Genomic DNA, 16,330 nt, shown 5'->3' with positions numbered 1-16,330 from the left:
TACAAAACCGCACGTTCTTAGCACTGACCACGGCGGTAACATCTCTGACACTCATAGGAATTCTATGAGCGTTGGAGTTGTTACCGCCATGGCCAGCAATAAAAACACTAGCACGGTTTTGTAAAAGTGTATGTGTGGGAGGGGGGAGAGTTAGGCACCTAGATCAGCTATGAGCGCCTATCTAGGCTCCTAACTTCAGGCGCCATTAAAAGAATCTAGGCCTGTGTGCCGAAACATGGACCATGTCGGGTTCTTTACACATCATTGTTTCTACCTTTGTTGATTTTATGCATATATCGACAGCTGCAATCAAGGTTTCTGATAATAAAGATCATCTGGACAAAGTGTGCTATTCATTGCACATTTTGGTCCTAAATATCATTGTCGTCTCCCGTCGTTTCAAGCTGCAATATGGGATAAAGATCTGAATTCTCTAATAGCGGCCTCTTGCTCATATCATCATTTTAGGAGACAATTAAAAATGTATTTGATGTATTACATTCAACTATATATGTGCAGTTTTTTTTTTTTAATTCTATTTTGTAAACCCCATAGAACTTAATGGTATTGCGGTATAGAAATAAATTTTTATGCTATGTAAAGATTTGGAATTGCATTGTTTTAACCATAATCATATAGTAGTGAATAATAGCTCCACTTACCAGTTAACAGCTCCTTATTTAAGCCTGCCCTGTCAACAGACAGAATGTACTGCAGAAAGAAAATATCAAATAATTAATATAGGATTTCTAAATAATTTTTCTGTTGAGAGCTAAGAGTCAAGTCTCTACTACTAATAATAAATTTTTGCTCATTATGACAGGGGTTGCCATACAGCAAATAATGAAAAATTGGAATCGGCTGAACTACAATTTTTGGTGGAATTCGTTGTGCCAAATCTTTAAAATGGAGCGGCCAATAGCTATACAACAGGGTCATTTTAATAAATTTAGGGATGTATGGGAGCCATTAACAAAACACTGTACAGAATGAGTATAATTTTTGTTTCCCTTTTTTGCATACATGTTCAGGGTGGGGAGGGGGGAGGGAACACTCTATGATCTCTTATGTTTAAGAATAAATGTTGGGTATATGGGAGGGGGGATACTGGATGTGAGTTTGAATTTGATGATATATTAAGTGATGTTAAAATAGAAAATAACTGTATCTTATATTACACTTATTGGAAGTTTAAAAATGAATAAAGATTTAAAAAAAAATAAAAAATAATAATAATAATAATTTTTCCGTTTCTGTACCGGGTCTTATTTTGGTCACACTGTCAGAGGAGAACGATCATTGGAGAATAAAATTATGTTTGGGAAGATTGAACAAACCAGGCGAAGAGGGTGACTTGCAATCAGATGGCTGGACATACTGAAAACAATAATGAGGATGACGCTGAAGGGCCTTACCGGACTAGCACAGAACCGATCTCTTTTTAGATCTGTAATTCATCAAGTTGCTAGAATTCAAGCGTGAGTCGATGGCATCTAACTAACTGTTAACAGTCATGAAAATATAGCTTTGATGTCCAATTTATCCAGTTAACTTTTGAATTTTCTGGGCCTTTTCTAGATTAAATTGTAACCTGACACTTAGTTAATTAAAGAAGGGATTTTTTTTTTTTAAATCTTTATTGATTTCCAAACTTTGACAGTGCAATACAATTAATTGAACACAAAATACAGTGGTACCTTGGATTACGAGCATAATCCGTTCCAGGAGCATGCTCTTAATCCAAAATGCTCGTTTATCAAAGCGAGTTTCCCCATAGGAAATAATGGAAACTCGCTTTGATGTGTTCCCCTCCCCCCCCCCGAGAACCGGCATTGCTCCCCCAAAGGCCCCCCTGCAATCCGTCCCCCCCCCCCCGATATTCGGCACACACCCCCGCCACCATCCGGCACCCCCCTGACGCGATTGGGCACCCCCCCGACGCAATTGGGCAACCCCCCCCCTGACGTGATTGGGCACCCCCCCCGCCGCTTCTTACCCTCATCTGGGCACCGACACCAGCATATCCTGTGCTTGGTGCCGATGCCCGAAGATCGGCCTCCTCTTCTGCTGGGCCTTGAGCATCTGCGCATGCTCAAGGCCTGCGAGCTCATGTTCTGAACGTGAACTCGCAGGCCTTCTCTGATGCCCATGATATAGGCAGCTAAAAATGATGGAGTCTTGGTTATAAGCACACATTATCCCCTAAGTACTGGTGACAGTATTCTAGCACTCAGTGTTACTCAGTGCAGCTTTACATTCAGGAGAGTTCCTCGACTGATTCCTCTGCATTTTTGAATAACTATTTCCACCATATTGGTTCTTTGCAAACTTTCTGTATTGAACATTCTGGACCCTTGAGGAAGAAGTGTTTTCCGAAACACGGACCATGTCGGGTCCAGCACGGCTTACAACAAGAACCAGCTTTTGGATATAATTATTATTTTTATTACTTTGATTGATGCTCATGACTTTTAATTGAATAAATTCCTGCACCTTGTACATGTTCTGCAGTTTTGTTTTGTTTTTTTCACAGTATTCAGCTTACCAGTCAAGATGACTTCCATTTCCCTCACTCACTGCACGTGGGAGTAAAGTGCGTTTTGCAGGATACAAACTGTAGAAGTCTGTCCGGCATCGGCCTCAGCTCCCCCAAGCTGGATTTGGCCAGGCTTCTTAAGTCTTTTACTATTTGCGGAACAGACTATTAAAGTCTGCCCCGCTTCGGCCTTAGTTCTCTCTATTCTTGCCCATGTTGCCATGTTGAGCTTCCATTCTCTTTCTATTCAGGCATCCCCTGCGTCTATCAGGTACACAGTTATACAATTACCCCCTATGAGTTCAGTAACACCAGCCATAGACCCGGAGTAGCTGTATGCACATAAATGCAGCAAGGGTGTGTGTAGCTTACAGTATTCTGTAAGTTGTGTGTAAAAGGGCAACGAGACTAAAGCATGCCAGACAATTGCGCACAGACAAAAACACTAAGACAAATGTGTGTAGGATGTCAGTGACGGATTAAAAGGTAACTTTAAAGCACTCGGGGGGGGGGGGGGGGGGTTACTTAGCAGTGTTGCTTCTACCGTTGGGGGGTAGGGGGAACCTCCCCTTTTACAGAGGAAACTGTAATTTTTCCACTAAAATGCTGGGAAAAATTACACTTTCCTTTCTAATGGGGGGGAGAGGTTCCTCCACCCAAACCCCCCAATGGCAGCGCCAACACTTCTAAGTCGCAGTGGTTAAAGCTACAGCCTCAACACCCTGAAGTTGTGGGTTGAAACCCATGCTGCTCCTTGTGACCCTGGGCAAGTCTCCGAATCCTCCCATTGCCCCAGGTACATTAGATAGATTATGAGCCCACTGGGACAACCAGGGAAAAATGCTTGAGTACTTGAGTACATTCATGTAAACTGTTCTGAGCTCGCTTGGGAGAATATAAAAAAACTGAATATAAATCAATCAATCATTTGTTTGAAAGAAAAGCTGTGAAAGCTGAGGATATGGAAGACAGAATAGGAACTGATACGCTTGAGGCACAGTGAATGTTTCTCAGGGAAATCGAATTATAAGTCAGCACTGCAGCCGAGTCCTAGTAGAAAGCTGTAAAGCGACAGAGTACAAGCTGCATTCTAACTGGTGGAAGTAGGGTCCAGAAAAGAGCAACTAAAATGGTTTAGGGGCTGGAAGAGTTGCCGTACAATGAGAGATTGGAGAAATTGGGCCTCTTCTCCCTTGAAAGAGGAGACTGAGAGGGAACATGATCGAAACGTTCAAGATATTGAAGGGAATAGACTTAGTAGATAAAGACAGATTGTTCACCCTCTCCAAGGTAGGGAGAACGAGAGGGCACTCTCTAAAGCTGAAAGGGGATAGATTCCGTACAAACGTAAGGAAGTTCTTCTTCACCCAGAGAGTGGTAGACAACTGGAACGCTCTTCCGGAGTCTGTTATAGGGGAAAACACCCTCCAGAGATTCAAGACAAAGCTGGACAGGTCCTGCTGAACTGGAACGTGCGCAGGTGAGGCTGGACTCATTTAGAGCACTGGTCTTTGACCTGGGGGCCGCCACATGAGCAGACTGCTGGGCAGGATGGATCGCTGGTCTGACCCAGCAGCGGCAGTTCTTATGTTCTGAAGATCTGTGCCAAACTTTTTACACCTTCTTTTTATATTTTATTTCCAATGTAATAAATAGATGAACAGTGCTCAATAGTTAAAATTATACATTAAATTATAAGTAAAATAAGGCATTCAACTTGAAGTAAAATTAATAATCAGAGAGGTCAATTAAGTTTAAGTAATTTGTCTAACCATTGCATTGGAAGTTATTTGGCCCAGTCCCAAATGATCTGGGAATAAGAGAAACTGTTTCCCAGGACCCCCAGGCAAGGAGAGTGTCATAGGAAAAGCCCCCAAAAGACTGCCTTACAACCAGAGATCTTCATACAAATGACACATTACCACCACCACCAAGCCACCCTCTCCCATTCTAAAATACCCTCCTCACTTCGATTTCTCCATCACCACCTACCCAACCCCCACTCATACCTGGTTACTCTTTCCATATGGAATAGCAGACTTTTTTCCTGAGAGTGAGTGGATCATCCTTGCATGCATAGGAATGCCTTTGGATGAAATCTGAAAAAAACAACAACCAAACAACCTTATATGTACTGAGTTCCTTATACCTCAAGCATTGGAAGACTAATAAAGAGCGAACTAAGATAAAATATCATGTCTTACCACTAAATTGCATTCAATTTGTTACAGTTGGCTCAAAGCACATACTACATCACAATCAAGGTTGAAAAATCTAGTCCACACTTTTATTGTATGATAGTGTACAATAAAAGAAGCAATATGGAATAAGAGTCCAAATCCAAAAACAGAGACAAAAACCTTATGCTGATGCACATCGTAAAGTCCTTCAGAGTAGGGGTGGACCATGAACCTTCCACAAACACGAGCACTGGAGAATGAAATCCAAAGCCTTTAATTAAGCAATGGATATGAGGGGCCACTGAAAAGTTCTCAGCCCAACCAACAAGTCTACAATTGTGTTCATTCTGCTGCCCCTCAATATCTCTCCTCGCTTCTCTCTTCTTATAGACCTCCCAGAGAACTCCGTTCCTCAGATAAATCACTTTTAACGTTACCCTTCTCCTCCACTGCCAATTCCAGACTTCGTTCCTTTCATCTAGCTGCCCCCTATGCCTGGAATAAACTACCTGAGTTTGTCTGTCAAGCCCCTTCCCTTGTTTAAAAGCAGACTGAAAACCCACATTTTTGATATAGCTTTCAATCCTTAAGCCTATGCCTCTGCCCTCCAACCCAGCCAGCTGATTAACTATTTTCCCTTAACTGTATCCATGACATCTTGTTTGTCTGTCTTGCCTGTTTAGATTGTAAGCTCCTTCGAGCAGGGACTGTTTTCTTACTCTTTGTGACTCTGTACAGCGCTGCGTGCATCTGGTAGCACTATAGAAATAATTAATAGCTGTAGTAGTAGTTCTCAGCCCACTAAGTCTGGTGATTTTCCACTTTTTTTTGTTCTATTGGAAAAATATGGAATGAAAAAAGTGGAAATTCATAACATAACATTGTGCTTATTGACAGCGTAACCAGAAGTTCAACACAGTTTACAAAAAGTTATAAAAGTAAACATGTTACATGAAATAAGATGATTCATTAAACAGTCAAATATTTAGAAAAAAGATAGGTCTTCAATTGTTTTCTAAAATGGCCATAGGAATGGATAGTCAGGGGTAAATTCTCTATTAGTACGTCTAACTTCGGCGTGCTTTAGACGTCCGGCAAGTGTCAATCAAACGGTACTTAGGCGTGCGGTAGACGTCCCTACAACCTCTTGGCGCAAGATAGACGCAGGTTTCTGAAACGTCATTAAGACGTCTCCAATGGACCCGTGATAGACTTCGGTACGATGTTTTATTTTATTTTTTTAGATTATACTTTTTTTATACTCTTTATTATCAGTCATTCAGCATTGTAAGTATAGGATGATGAAAAGGATAACCAAAACACAGTATACCATTTTGTAAACTATATATTAGTTGATCTGGCAATATCAGTGAGGTAGGGAATGGCAGACAGAGAACACTGCTGTGTTGTATCTTTTTCCTCTAGGATATCAGAATTGTACAGTTTACCATTAATAAAAGGAAAAAAAATATGTTATGTTTCAAAGGAGAACTAGAAGATGAAACGTACCGAGTGGGTGTTGAACTTACATTATCAGTATGGAAGGTGGGAACCGGTAGATGTATGCTACACAGAAAGCTGTACAGGAATGTCATACTCACCTCCTATTAGAAGTGGAAAGGATAGGACTTTGAACACCATATAGACTTCTTATAAACTTCGTTTAAGTTCCACAAAGACTGGCAGGAAAGGCACCCTAAGTCATCCAATAAGCTTTCTCTGGATTTCCCAGAGACATTATTTCAGAGAGGATAGTTTAGAAGTGATATCTTGCTCGAAAGAACACTCTCCTGGTCTTAAAACATTGCTACAATCAGCTCATTCTTCAGAACAAAGGTAAATCCCATAACTTACACTGGCCCAACTTAGAAACAGATCAGACCTGAATGTGGCTTCTAGTTCACAGGAAGAGGAAGTAGCCAGCAGCACAATGCTGACCTCATTGTGACATCATCAAGGTGCACCTGGAAGGTAGATATGCCACAAGTAAAAGACAAGCCGGGAGTTGAACTCACAACCTACAGATGATTGATATAGTGCTTTTACTCACTAACCTACACCTGTGTCTCTGGTTCCCCTGTCATAGCATACCTTAGTGATGTGCTAAAGTATACTCTACTTAGCTATCATATCACAGTCAGTTGAGGCAAAAGACTAGTAGCTCAATGGTGTAAAGCACCGTTGTCACGGATGCAACACCCATATTCTTAAGTATGGTTCAATAAATATAATACAGAGTTAAAATTATGCTGTTTATTTTATCAAACCCAAGCTCAACTTTGTAATGTATTGTGTATAGTCTCGCTAATGTGTTTGTGATGAAAATGAGATGCGATAGGTGTATATCCTAAATAATAAAACCCTAGCCGCGCATGCGCACATACCTGCGTGCTTCTGTGATCTCTGCTCTGTGATCAGTAGGTCTGTGGCCAGCAGGAGTGCAGATGCAGCAGCCAGGTGACTCCCCCCTCCCGCCCTCACTCACCAACAAAACCACCACCGCCAAAGCCTCCTCCTTCTGCCCAGCCGGGAGGAGGGCTCCGAGTCGCTGAAGACTGTCCCAGATCAGCTTACACAGTCCCTAAAAAATTAACCTTTTCATCTGAGGCGCGAGGCTGCAGTGACCTTCCTCCCCCGGCTCACTAAGGTTTCATCTTAAGAAATTCAAATGCATTGTTGAAAATGCAAGTGACTATTCTCTGTCATCCTAGACACCCCTGCAACACCCCAACAACATACTCCTGCAGCATAAATCCCTCATGTTATAATCAAGTAAAAGACAAGCCTTGGGAGTTGAACTCACAACCTATGGATGATTGGTATAACGCGTTTACTCACTGAGCTACTGAGCTACTTAACTCTAGCCCTAACCCAAACCATAAAGTAGTGTCTGACGTCATAGAAGCCGTTAGAATTTTGAAATCGTTTTGGACGTTCATTGGGTGTTCTCAGATCAAATACACCTGTAGATACTTGCAATGATTACCCCTTGTCAAAGCTTGTACCTAAAGCCATTTCTGGAGACTCCCATTCCCAAGTCCCCAACATAGCTCAGTGCTTAAAAGCACTGCATGTATCTTCCAAAGGTCAGGGGTTCAAGTCCTGACTAAAGTTACCAAAGACATAATATTCTTTTTTTTTACCACCCACCCAAACATGCATAGCTAAGCTAAAATATGTGAACCTCACTTCCCAATCTTCATTTATTTAATTTATAACTTGTCATTGTGTTTGGGGGAGGTGAAGTTTCATTAGGTTTACATGGTAAGCTTCTAAGCGTTCTGCTATACTTTTTTGTATAACAGCGATATCGGCGTGGTTTAGGATGTAATCAACAGTGTTGATGTAGCGCAGAGTGCCCGCTGCAAGCACGCCCAAGCGGCACAAAAATGTCATCGCGTTTTTTTGCGTTGTGATGTCATAGAATCACCCGTTCTTCATAAGCAGTTATTTCTCCTAAAATGGCTGCCAGGAGACAGCCAAATTTTAGCACTGAAGACTCCAGGCTGCTGGCCAGGCTCTTCTTGGTGCATGAGCACCACTATTTTAGAGTGGCAGGCCATCGCAGGTCATACCTGCAGTTCAGGAACTCCTGGACCCGCCTGACCCGGCGGTATAACAGAAGAGCCTCATGTCCCAGGGAAGTAAGTATTCCAAGTCAGGCCCTCACAAATAATCATGTAAAAAGTAATGATGATGGAAACCTGTCTCAATCAAATTGGTCATGTTATTGTGGGTAAATCTTGATTCCTTTTAAAAACTACAATTGTGCATAATAAATCTTTTACATTGAATACTGAAATTAAAGCACATCCCAAAGGAGCAGTAGTAGGATTTTAAATGACAAATTCAGCTCCTATAAGGCATCTATTCCATTCACAACATGCACACAACTAATTTTTGGGTCATGAACATCACATTTGTAATAGAAACATTTTTAAATCAACTTTGCCAAAGGAAAACAAATATATTAAAGTGCTGCTATGTCATTTTAAATACCTACAACTTTCCTGTATCAATCTGCTGGTCTAGGGAGATAGTGGCATGACGTTTAAAGTGACAGCGTCAGTACCCTGACGTCAGGGGTTTCAAGCCACGCTGCTCCTTCTGACCAAACTATTTTATTGCCCCTGCTGCATGATTGTAAGCTCACCAGGACATGCTGTAATGTGGGGCAGTGCTGATAGGCTACAGCCTCAGCACCCTGGAGTTGTGAGTTCAATCCCACACTCCTCCTTGTGATGCTGGCCATGTCACCTCACCCCCCCCCCCCCCCCCCACTGTCCCAGGTACAGTAGAGAGATAACGATGCCTCCAGCACAGAAAGGGGAAAATGCTGGAGTACGTGAATACATTCATGTAAAACATGTGGCAGAAGGGGGTGGAGGCAGGCAGAAAAGCGGATAGGGGCTCTTGGAGGGCAGCGTACTCCATTTTTATGTGCTTATAGAGGTCAATACTTGTAAACATGTTATGCCACAGTGCTAGATGGCACTCATCATATCCCTCCCTCTCTGTTCTTTCTCTCTCTCTCTATTATCCAGGTTGAGGATCTCAGGAAAAGGGGGCGGCTGCTGAGGCACCAGGAGCGGGCCTTCTTTGAGGGGGTGAGGGAGGAATTGTGCGCTGAAGCCGGTGAGTAATGAGTCCAGCGTGTGTTTCTTTGTGATCAGCCTACCAGAATAAATAGATGAAAATGCTTGAGTAGCTGTAAACCATTCTTAATCATAAAATCTGCAGTAAAGCTGCTATTGTGATATCATGTCACAATGGCGTTATGGTGTTCTACTTGCCTCACTTACTTACGCTACATTTTGATGTTTACAGTGGAGTAGGTGCTTTGCATCCTGTTATTAGCATTTGAAGAAAATAACGTAGTAAAGAATGTCATGTTCAAAAGTGTTGTGGACATATCTGACTGTATCCTATTTCTCTCTTGTCAAGCAGCAGCGCAGGCACCCCCTCAGGAGGTGGCACCCATGACCCCACCCTGGGCCCCAGAAGTGAGGGAGGGGGCTCCGCCATGGTCATCGGCGGAGGAGGGGGAAGAAGAGGAGGGGGAAGAAGAGGAAGATTCCCCATGGCAGCTCGCTGAGCCACCCACACCACCACTGCCCCCTGGACCTCCACCGCCTGCCCCACCACTGCCCCCTGGACCGCCTGCCCCACCACTGCCCCCTGGACCCCCACCGCCTGCCCCACCACTACCTCCAGGACCCCCACCACCATCCCATGTTGGACCGTCCCCTTCCCCCACCCATAGCCCTTCCCCTCAATCTCCTGCCCTTCCTGTTCCCATACCACCCCCTTTCCTTGCTGTTCCCCCCCAGGAGCAGCCCGACCAGCCTCAGGAGGGGGCGGTCATGGAGATAGAGCCCTACTCTGCCCTCTTGGAAGAGGTGCAGGTATTGAGAGGGTGTGTGGAGAGGATGGAATATGCCCTCTTGCGGCTGGTAGCCGAAAGAGGGCATGGTGCCAGCAGCCATACACCCTCTCAATGACTGCACCTCTTCCACCCCCCTCGCCTGAGGTAGCTCAAGCTGCTCTTGGGGGGCACCCACCCTCTTTCCCTGCGTTATATGTTGTTATATATGTAAATAGTTTTTAAAAAAAGTTTACGTTTTTAAAAGTTTTAATAATTTAATAAAAATATTGGTTTATATTTACTTTAAACTTTCCTTTGTGGTTTTAGCCTTGTAGCATCATCAGCTTAGTGGACAGAGTCCAAGGTAGATAGGGGTTCAGGAGGGACTGCTGAATGGGCCCTTTTCAATATAACAACAAGGTGACATATAGAAAGTTTGACAATCTTTATTGGGGTCTGTCATTCATTCTATTACCTGCTAGCCACTCTGATGTCAAATCATTGCAGAATCTAGGAAAGAAGCAAGTGAATGCAAGGGTATATGCAACTGTAGGTAGATGATGACATCTCAGCTATGATGTGCAAAGTAAGCCAGTCCCTGTTCCAAAGTAAATGGCTACATAAGGAAGAGAATATAAGTCACTGTGGTAGATTTGTTGTTGAGGAATAGGGTTACTGCTAGTAAGAGGTGGCTCCACACCAGGAGAATCCAAATGAGACATGTGGGTTTTTCTTCCTTTCACTGAAGGTGATGGAAGTAAAGGCCAGATACCTCAATCTATCCTCGTGGTTCTTGAGCTGCACTATTTTGGTTAAGCAGGTGTGGAAACCACAAAGATGCTCACAGCTGCACTGCTCTCAGTAATACAAAACCCCATCTGACAATACTGCAGGAACAACTACAGTTGCCTGAAAACAGAAAAGAGAAGAAGCTGGTTTACAAAAGGTTCACAAACAGGGGGTTCAACCCCCAAGGTCCATATCTGTCCTCCCTTCCCTGAAGCAAAGTGTTAACCTCATTTATGTTGAGCTGCTTAGATGTCACTGTGGTATAGTTGTTAAAGCAATAGCCTTAACTCGCTGATGGTGTGGGTTCATATCACCTGCAATCCTCCACTGCTACTGTTTAGAACTCATGTGAGGGAATAGACTAACTGAAAACAAAAAGTTTGTGTGCATATAACAGCAGGAATGCGTGCCATGGTGTTCTATGAGGCCAACATTATCAATTTACTATTGTTCCTGAAAGTCATCAAGGATACCTGTGTGAAGAGAACAATAGAAGTGTGAAACATGTTAGCTTTGTGAACATTTATTTCACTCATCAGAAGAGTGACTCAAGTGAAGAATAGTAGAGTAAGCAAATAAAGGTTACCATATATCATTCTCACCTACAACTGTTTGGCTAGGTGCAAGCTGGTGTGCTGAGCTGCTCATCTGGTCTCTCTCTGGCAAACACATAGGTGATGAGCATAGTTAACCTGAAATGAAGAATAGAGAGAAACTGTTAACAAAGACCTATGTCTCCAAAATTAAACACTGAAGTTGTGGCAGAACACACATCTAGAAGTAACAGAGGTGCTAACATACCTTTAGACTCCTTATTAAAAATGGCAGCCATTAGGCACTCATTAGGAGTTTTCCACCTGAACTATGTACACTGATTGGATGTCCACTGAATGGCAGTGTTTCCCCCCCCCCAACACACCCAACCTATTTTTATCAATGAGTTAGTACACAGAACCATTCCTCACCTGATTTTAACTTGCCTGTAATTTGATTCTACAAAGAATTAACTTTAGCTCTATGAGTAAACCCTCTCAGATGTGTGAACACATCCATTTTACTTACATATCCATTTTTCTACCAGCAAAATTTCTACCAGCATGGTCTTTATCAGTCTTCTCAGTCAATTTTGTCAGCCCTGTGGAATGGAGAGTAGGAGATATCAGAAATAAAATAACTATTATAAACAATAGCACACAATGAAAGCCCATAAAGAGAAGTCAGTTTTTCTGGTTGGTTTCTTTAGTTCTATCATAAGGACACCTAAGTAGCTTACAAAATATCATTCTCACCTGGACTTACTATCTGAGCTGCTTCTAGAAAAGATAAAACAACATATTAGAATGACATGTAGCTTGTTAATGGCTCTGTGGAATAGAGAGAAATGGGAGGCAGAGATAGGAAAAAAAATGTAAAAGACTAAGACAGAGTAAAGTCTCAAACATCTGCATAAGCAATAGGACAGAATAGAAAGGAAACACTGCTCACCTGGACCTTCTTATACCCATGCACGCCTATGTAGCATCTGACGTCAGCAGGACGGGAAAACTTTCTCTATGCCTATTGGGCGCCGTTCGGGTGCGGTTGCTTGTCCCGCTTCCTAACCACGCCCATCACACCTCATTGGCTGTCCTATGGGGGTGTGTTTGAACGTGTTCTACAAGTAGCCTGAAAAGATGTCTTCACCTTGCAACATGGCTCCAAAACGTAAATCGAATTTCTTGCATGGAGAGTTGCAGATATGGAAAATGGAGGTGGGGCAGACCATGACATTATGAAAGCAGGGAGAGTGGTGGGTGTGGGCATCTGTGTATAACCTGGCCTGGCCCCTTCTTTTCCCTAACAATTGATTCCCCTCCACACTTAACACAAAACCTATGTCCTCAACAATCCCTCACACCAACACCCAGAAAAATCCATAAACTAAAGAAATACAGATAATGGGGGTGGGGAGGAGTGTCAAAGGCAGAAGGGAGTATAAAGGAGAACAGCCAAGTCATAGCACAAAGTTTCATCATTGAGGAAACGGAACACCACAAACACCAACTCACATGAGGGGGTCTTACATAGGAAAAATGGCTGTGCCAAAGCTTTCTATATACTAAGCACGCCTAATTAGCGGCTGACGTCATAGGAACCGTTAGGATTCAAATCTAATTGGATGTGCATTGGATGTCGTATTGCCATATACAGCTGTAGTGACGTTGTAGTCATTTCCTTCACATCTCTAAGCTTTGATACGAAGCTCTATGTTCTAAACAAAGTTACCTCTATAGCTCTATGCCTTAAGGCATTGCTTTTCATCTTCCATACATCAGGGGGTTCAAGTCTTGAGTAAGGTTAGCAAATAGTTTATATTCATTTCTCAGCCAGGACACCTGGTAACTCTTTAGCCTTGCCTTTACATATCAATATTTTGCTTCAGCTTTTATTATGTGCAGCCCATTGTCTAATATTTAATGCAACCTGTTCTCTCTCATGCTGAACACTCTCCCCCCACCAAAAACATCCCCCCCTAACTGGATCATTCTTCAACACCTGTCCAAGCCCTCTGAAGTTTGATTTAACTCATAGCTGTTGGCCAATGCCTATATTGCATCAAAAGAAACACATTCCTACTAGAATGGCTTGCAGTTAGGAGCAAATGAAAGTATCTCATGCACCTGTGGCTGCAGATTGCTGAGGAGAAACAGCAAATTCCACCACTTCTGAGAACTGTTAGGATGCAAGGAAACAAAAGTGAAGGTGAGAATGGGATTTGAACCAGGGTGCTTGAGAAGATGGACAAGGCATAATAGACCACATTAACCAGGCGATCCACAAATGTCATCTCGCTGTCAGAGGAAAGGTTTCCTCTCATCACTGCTTAGGATGTCCGAGCCATGGTAAGTTGAAAATAGGTTTGCCTGGAAAGGGAAATGTGCACCTTACAAATGGCAAAGTCCACCATGTTGACCCTGTTATAAGAGCTAATAGGAAAAAACTTCGACCTTATTAAAATGAGCAAAGGTGGGAGTTAAACCGGGGAGTTTCAGAGGTCAGAGCTACCGTGTTGAGCTAGAAATGCTTTCTTGTGCTTATAGCAGTTTTGATTTGCTTATACCGCTTCTTATAGGCAGTTAATTCTGCTAGGAGACAAAACACTGCAGTTGTATATTATTGTTTCTTCACGATTTCAGAAATGTATACTTTACCATGATAAAAACTAACAAAGTATGCCATGTTTAAAAGGAGAAATATAAGATGAGTTGAACTCAAATTCTTAGCATGGAAGGGGGAAAAGTTTATTTTTCTGCTATACAGCAAAGTTGTACAGTAATGTTATATTCAACTCCTATAAGAAGTGGAAAGCATCATCAAGGTGCACCTGGAAGGTAGATATGCCACAAGTAAAATACAGGCTGGGATTTGAACCCTCAAAGCCTGGAAGATTGGTAGAGTGCCTTTACTCACTGAGCTACAGCACCTTTTGCTCCAATGTCTCTGGCTCCCTTGTCATATCATATCTTAGTGAAGTGCTAAGGGAAAAGGTGTTTAGCTATAATCTCATAGTAGGCTGAGACAAAAGAGTGGTAGCTCAATGGTTAAAAGTGCTGCTTTCACTGAGACCCAAACCCATATTCCCAAGTGTGCTTGAATACATGTGAGGTGGAGCTCCATTTTTCTCACACGCTAATCTTCATTCTAAGCACTGTACTAATGGATATATGACTGTAAGTAATCTGTTCCGTTTAGGCGTCATACCCGGAAAAGTGGTGTTTTTTTGCCCTTACCGATCAGCGTCATTTGTGCTGCAATTCTTTAATACATATTTGATATTTGTTTTCTACTTGAAAACCTTCCAAATCTTTAGGCATTCCTTTGCTTAAACTTATTTGAGTTCATCCTGATATGATAGCTAATGAGCATAAGCAGCTCAGTAAAGTATGATATGAAAGGGTGGTAAAATAGACCTAAGTAGAAGCAGCTGTAGCTCTATGTGTTAGGAGCCTATGTGTTAGGAGCCTGTGCTCCTAACATCCAGAGGTTGTGAGTTCTACACCCAGCACATCTTTTAATTGTGGCATACTACTTTGAAGGTGCAGATTGATGAGGTCACAATGAGGTCAGTTTTGTGCAACTGAAGACCTCCATTTTGCAATGAGGGAAGCTGAATGTTAAGGTGTGTATCTGTTTATTCTCTTTTTAAGTGCTGATAATGTGTGCTGTTTTTTCTTTGCTTTCAAAAGAGAGCCGATTGCAGTGCTGTTTGTTGAGAAGAAAAAGGGGGTTGTAAAAGCCATGTGTAAATTATATTATTGTTTGGGCAGAAATGTGGTTTGTTATCCATGCAATATAATGTGTTCCATTGATATGGTGTCATTATATTTATTAGGACAGAGAAAAGATGAAAATTACCTATTCAAACTCACTATTGGAATTATTGATGAAAAAACACAGCGGACGTCTGCCTCGCGTCAAACAAAGAGCCGCAATTACGAAAGTTGAAACGGCATTGAAATCCAAGTTAGACCAGGGTTTCTTACGCCTACATAATACACGATATTTAGACGTAGGTGTCCGCTCAGGTAGCGCCTATCTAGCGTCTCCATTTGTCACGCCCATGGCACGCCCACGGAACGCCCACGTCCAGAGCAGGAGACGCGACTATGCTTTCTATAGACGTCAGTCCGTCAACTACCTCTTAGGGACGTCTATGTGCCGTTTATTTCCCAATTAACATTAATTAAGATCCTTAACTCCGTAATTATTCACTTACTTCGGACGTCGAAAGCACATCTAAGTTAAACGCAGTAATAGAGAATTTACTCCTAAGCGTATAGCCCTCGATTAAGACTGATCCAACTTTGTTGGTCGGGATGAGAAGTTTCAGTGGCCCTTCATAGAAGAGTAAATAAAGACCCAAGGCCTAATAAATAATAGTAGTCACCAAAGGATAGTATGTTTTAGTGCAAAGATGCCTACAACGGGAACTCACGGCAGCCATTTTGTGTGAGTAATTTGCACGGGCCAGGAGCGTAGGAAGATCGCTCCTGCCCCAAAAGACTGCTAGACCACCAGGTAAGGTCTGGGGAGATCCGGGAGGCGGGAGGGAAGTGGGGGTGATTCCGGTTTTAGGAAATCACGAATAATCGAAATCGCAAGTCCTAAAATTGCAAATCGGGAGGGGGAAGTGCACACCCAAATATAAGGAAAAGAGAAAGCAAAGCATGCTAAGAATTATAAACCAACATAACAGTGTTGAAAATGAAAAGAGAAAAAGATAAAAAAATTGTGTGATTATTTCTAAAAACTGCAAAAAGGGGCACAACTGTGTAGAAGGCATCTATAGTGCTCTGTCATCTTTTCATTTGACATATCAGTCTTTGATGAGCTTTTATAAGTATGTATTTACATGACAGATTGTATGGGTAGGTCCGTATGCACAAGCAATGTGTCAGTTCCACATGCATTATTAGATTA

The 16,330-nt window shown here is 42.4% G+C and overlaps 1 protein-coding gene across 3 annotated transcripts in view; it reads right to left on the bottom strand.

The window, feature by feature from the left end:
* The window catches only part of KMO (kynurenine 3-monooxygenase), a 102,304-nt gene that overhangs the window by 63,158 nt on the left and 22,816 nt on the right, over window positions 1-16,330 (bottom strand). For 2 of the 3 annotated variants that reach the window (XM_033938353.1, XM_033938354.1), the window contains 2 exons: window positions 4,546-4,635; window positions 663-711 (listed from right to left, as the gene is read on the bottom strand). In XM_033938353.1, the coding sequence (XP_033794244.1) occupies window positions 663-711; window positions 4,546-4,635 (139 nt within the window). Of the gene's footprint in view, window positions 1-662; window positions 712-4,545; window positions 4,636-6,317; window positions 6,347-16,330 lie in introns of those variants that run through there. The other variant, XM_033938355.1, reaches the window with a different exon arrangement.

The sequence above is a fragment of the Geotrypetes seraphini genome, chromosome 3 (genome assembly GCF_902459505.1).
Source record: "Geotrypetes seraphini chromosome 3, aGeoSer1.1, whole genome shotgun sequence".
NCBI classification, from domain to species: Eukaryota; Metazoa; Chordata; class Amphibia; order Gymnophiona; family Dermophiidae; genus Geotrypetes; species Geotrypetes seraphini.
Note: the sequence above shows the minus strand (reverse complement) of the source record. Positions and strands in the feature narration are given on the sequence as shown.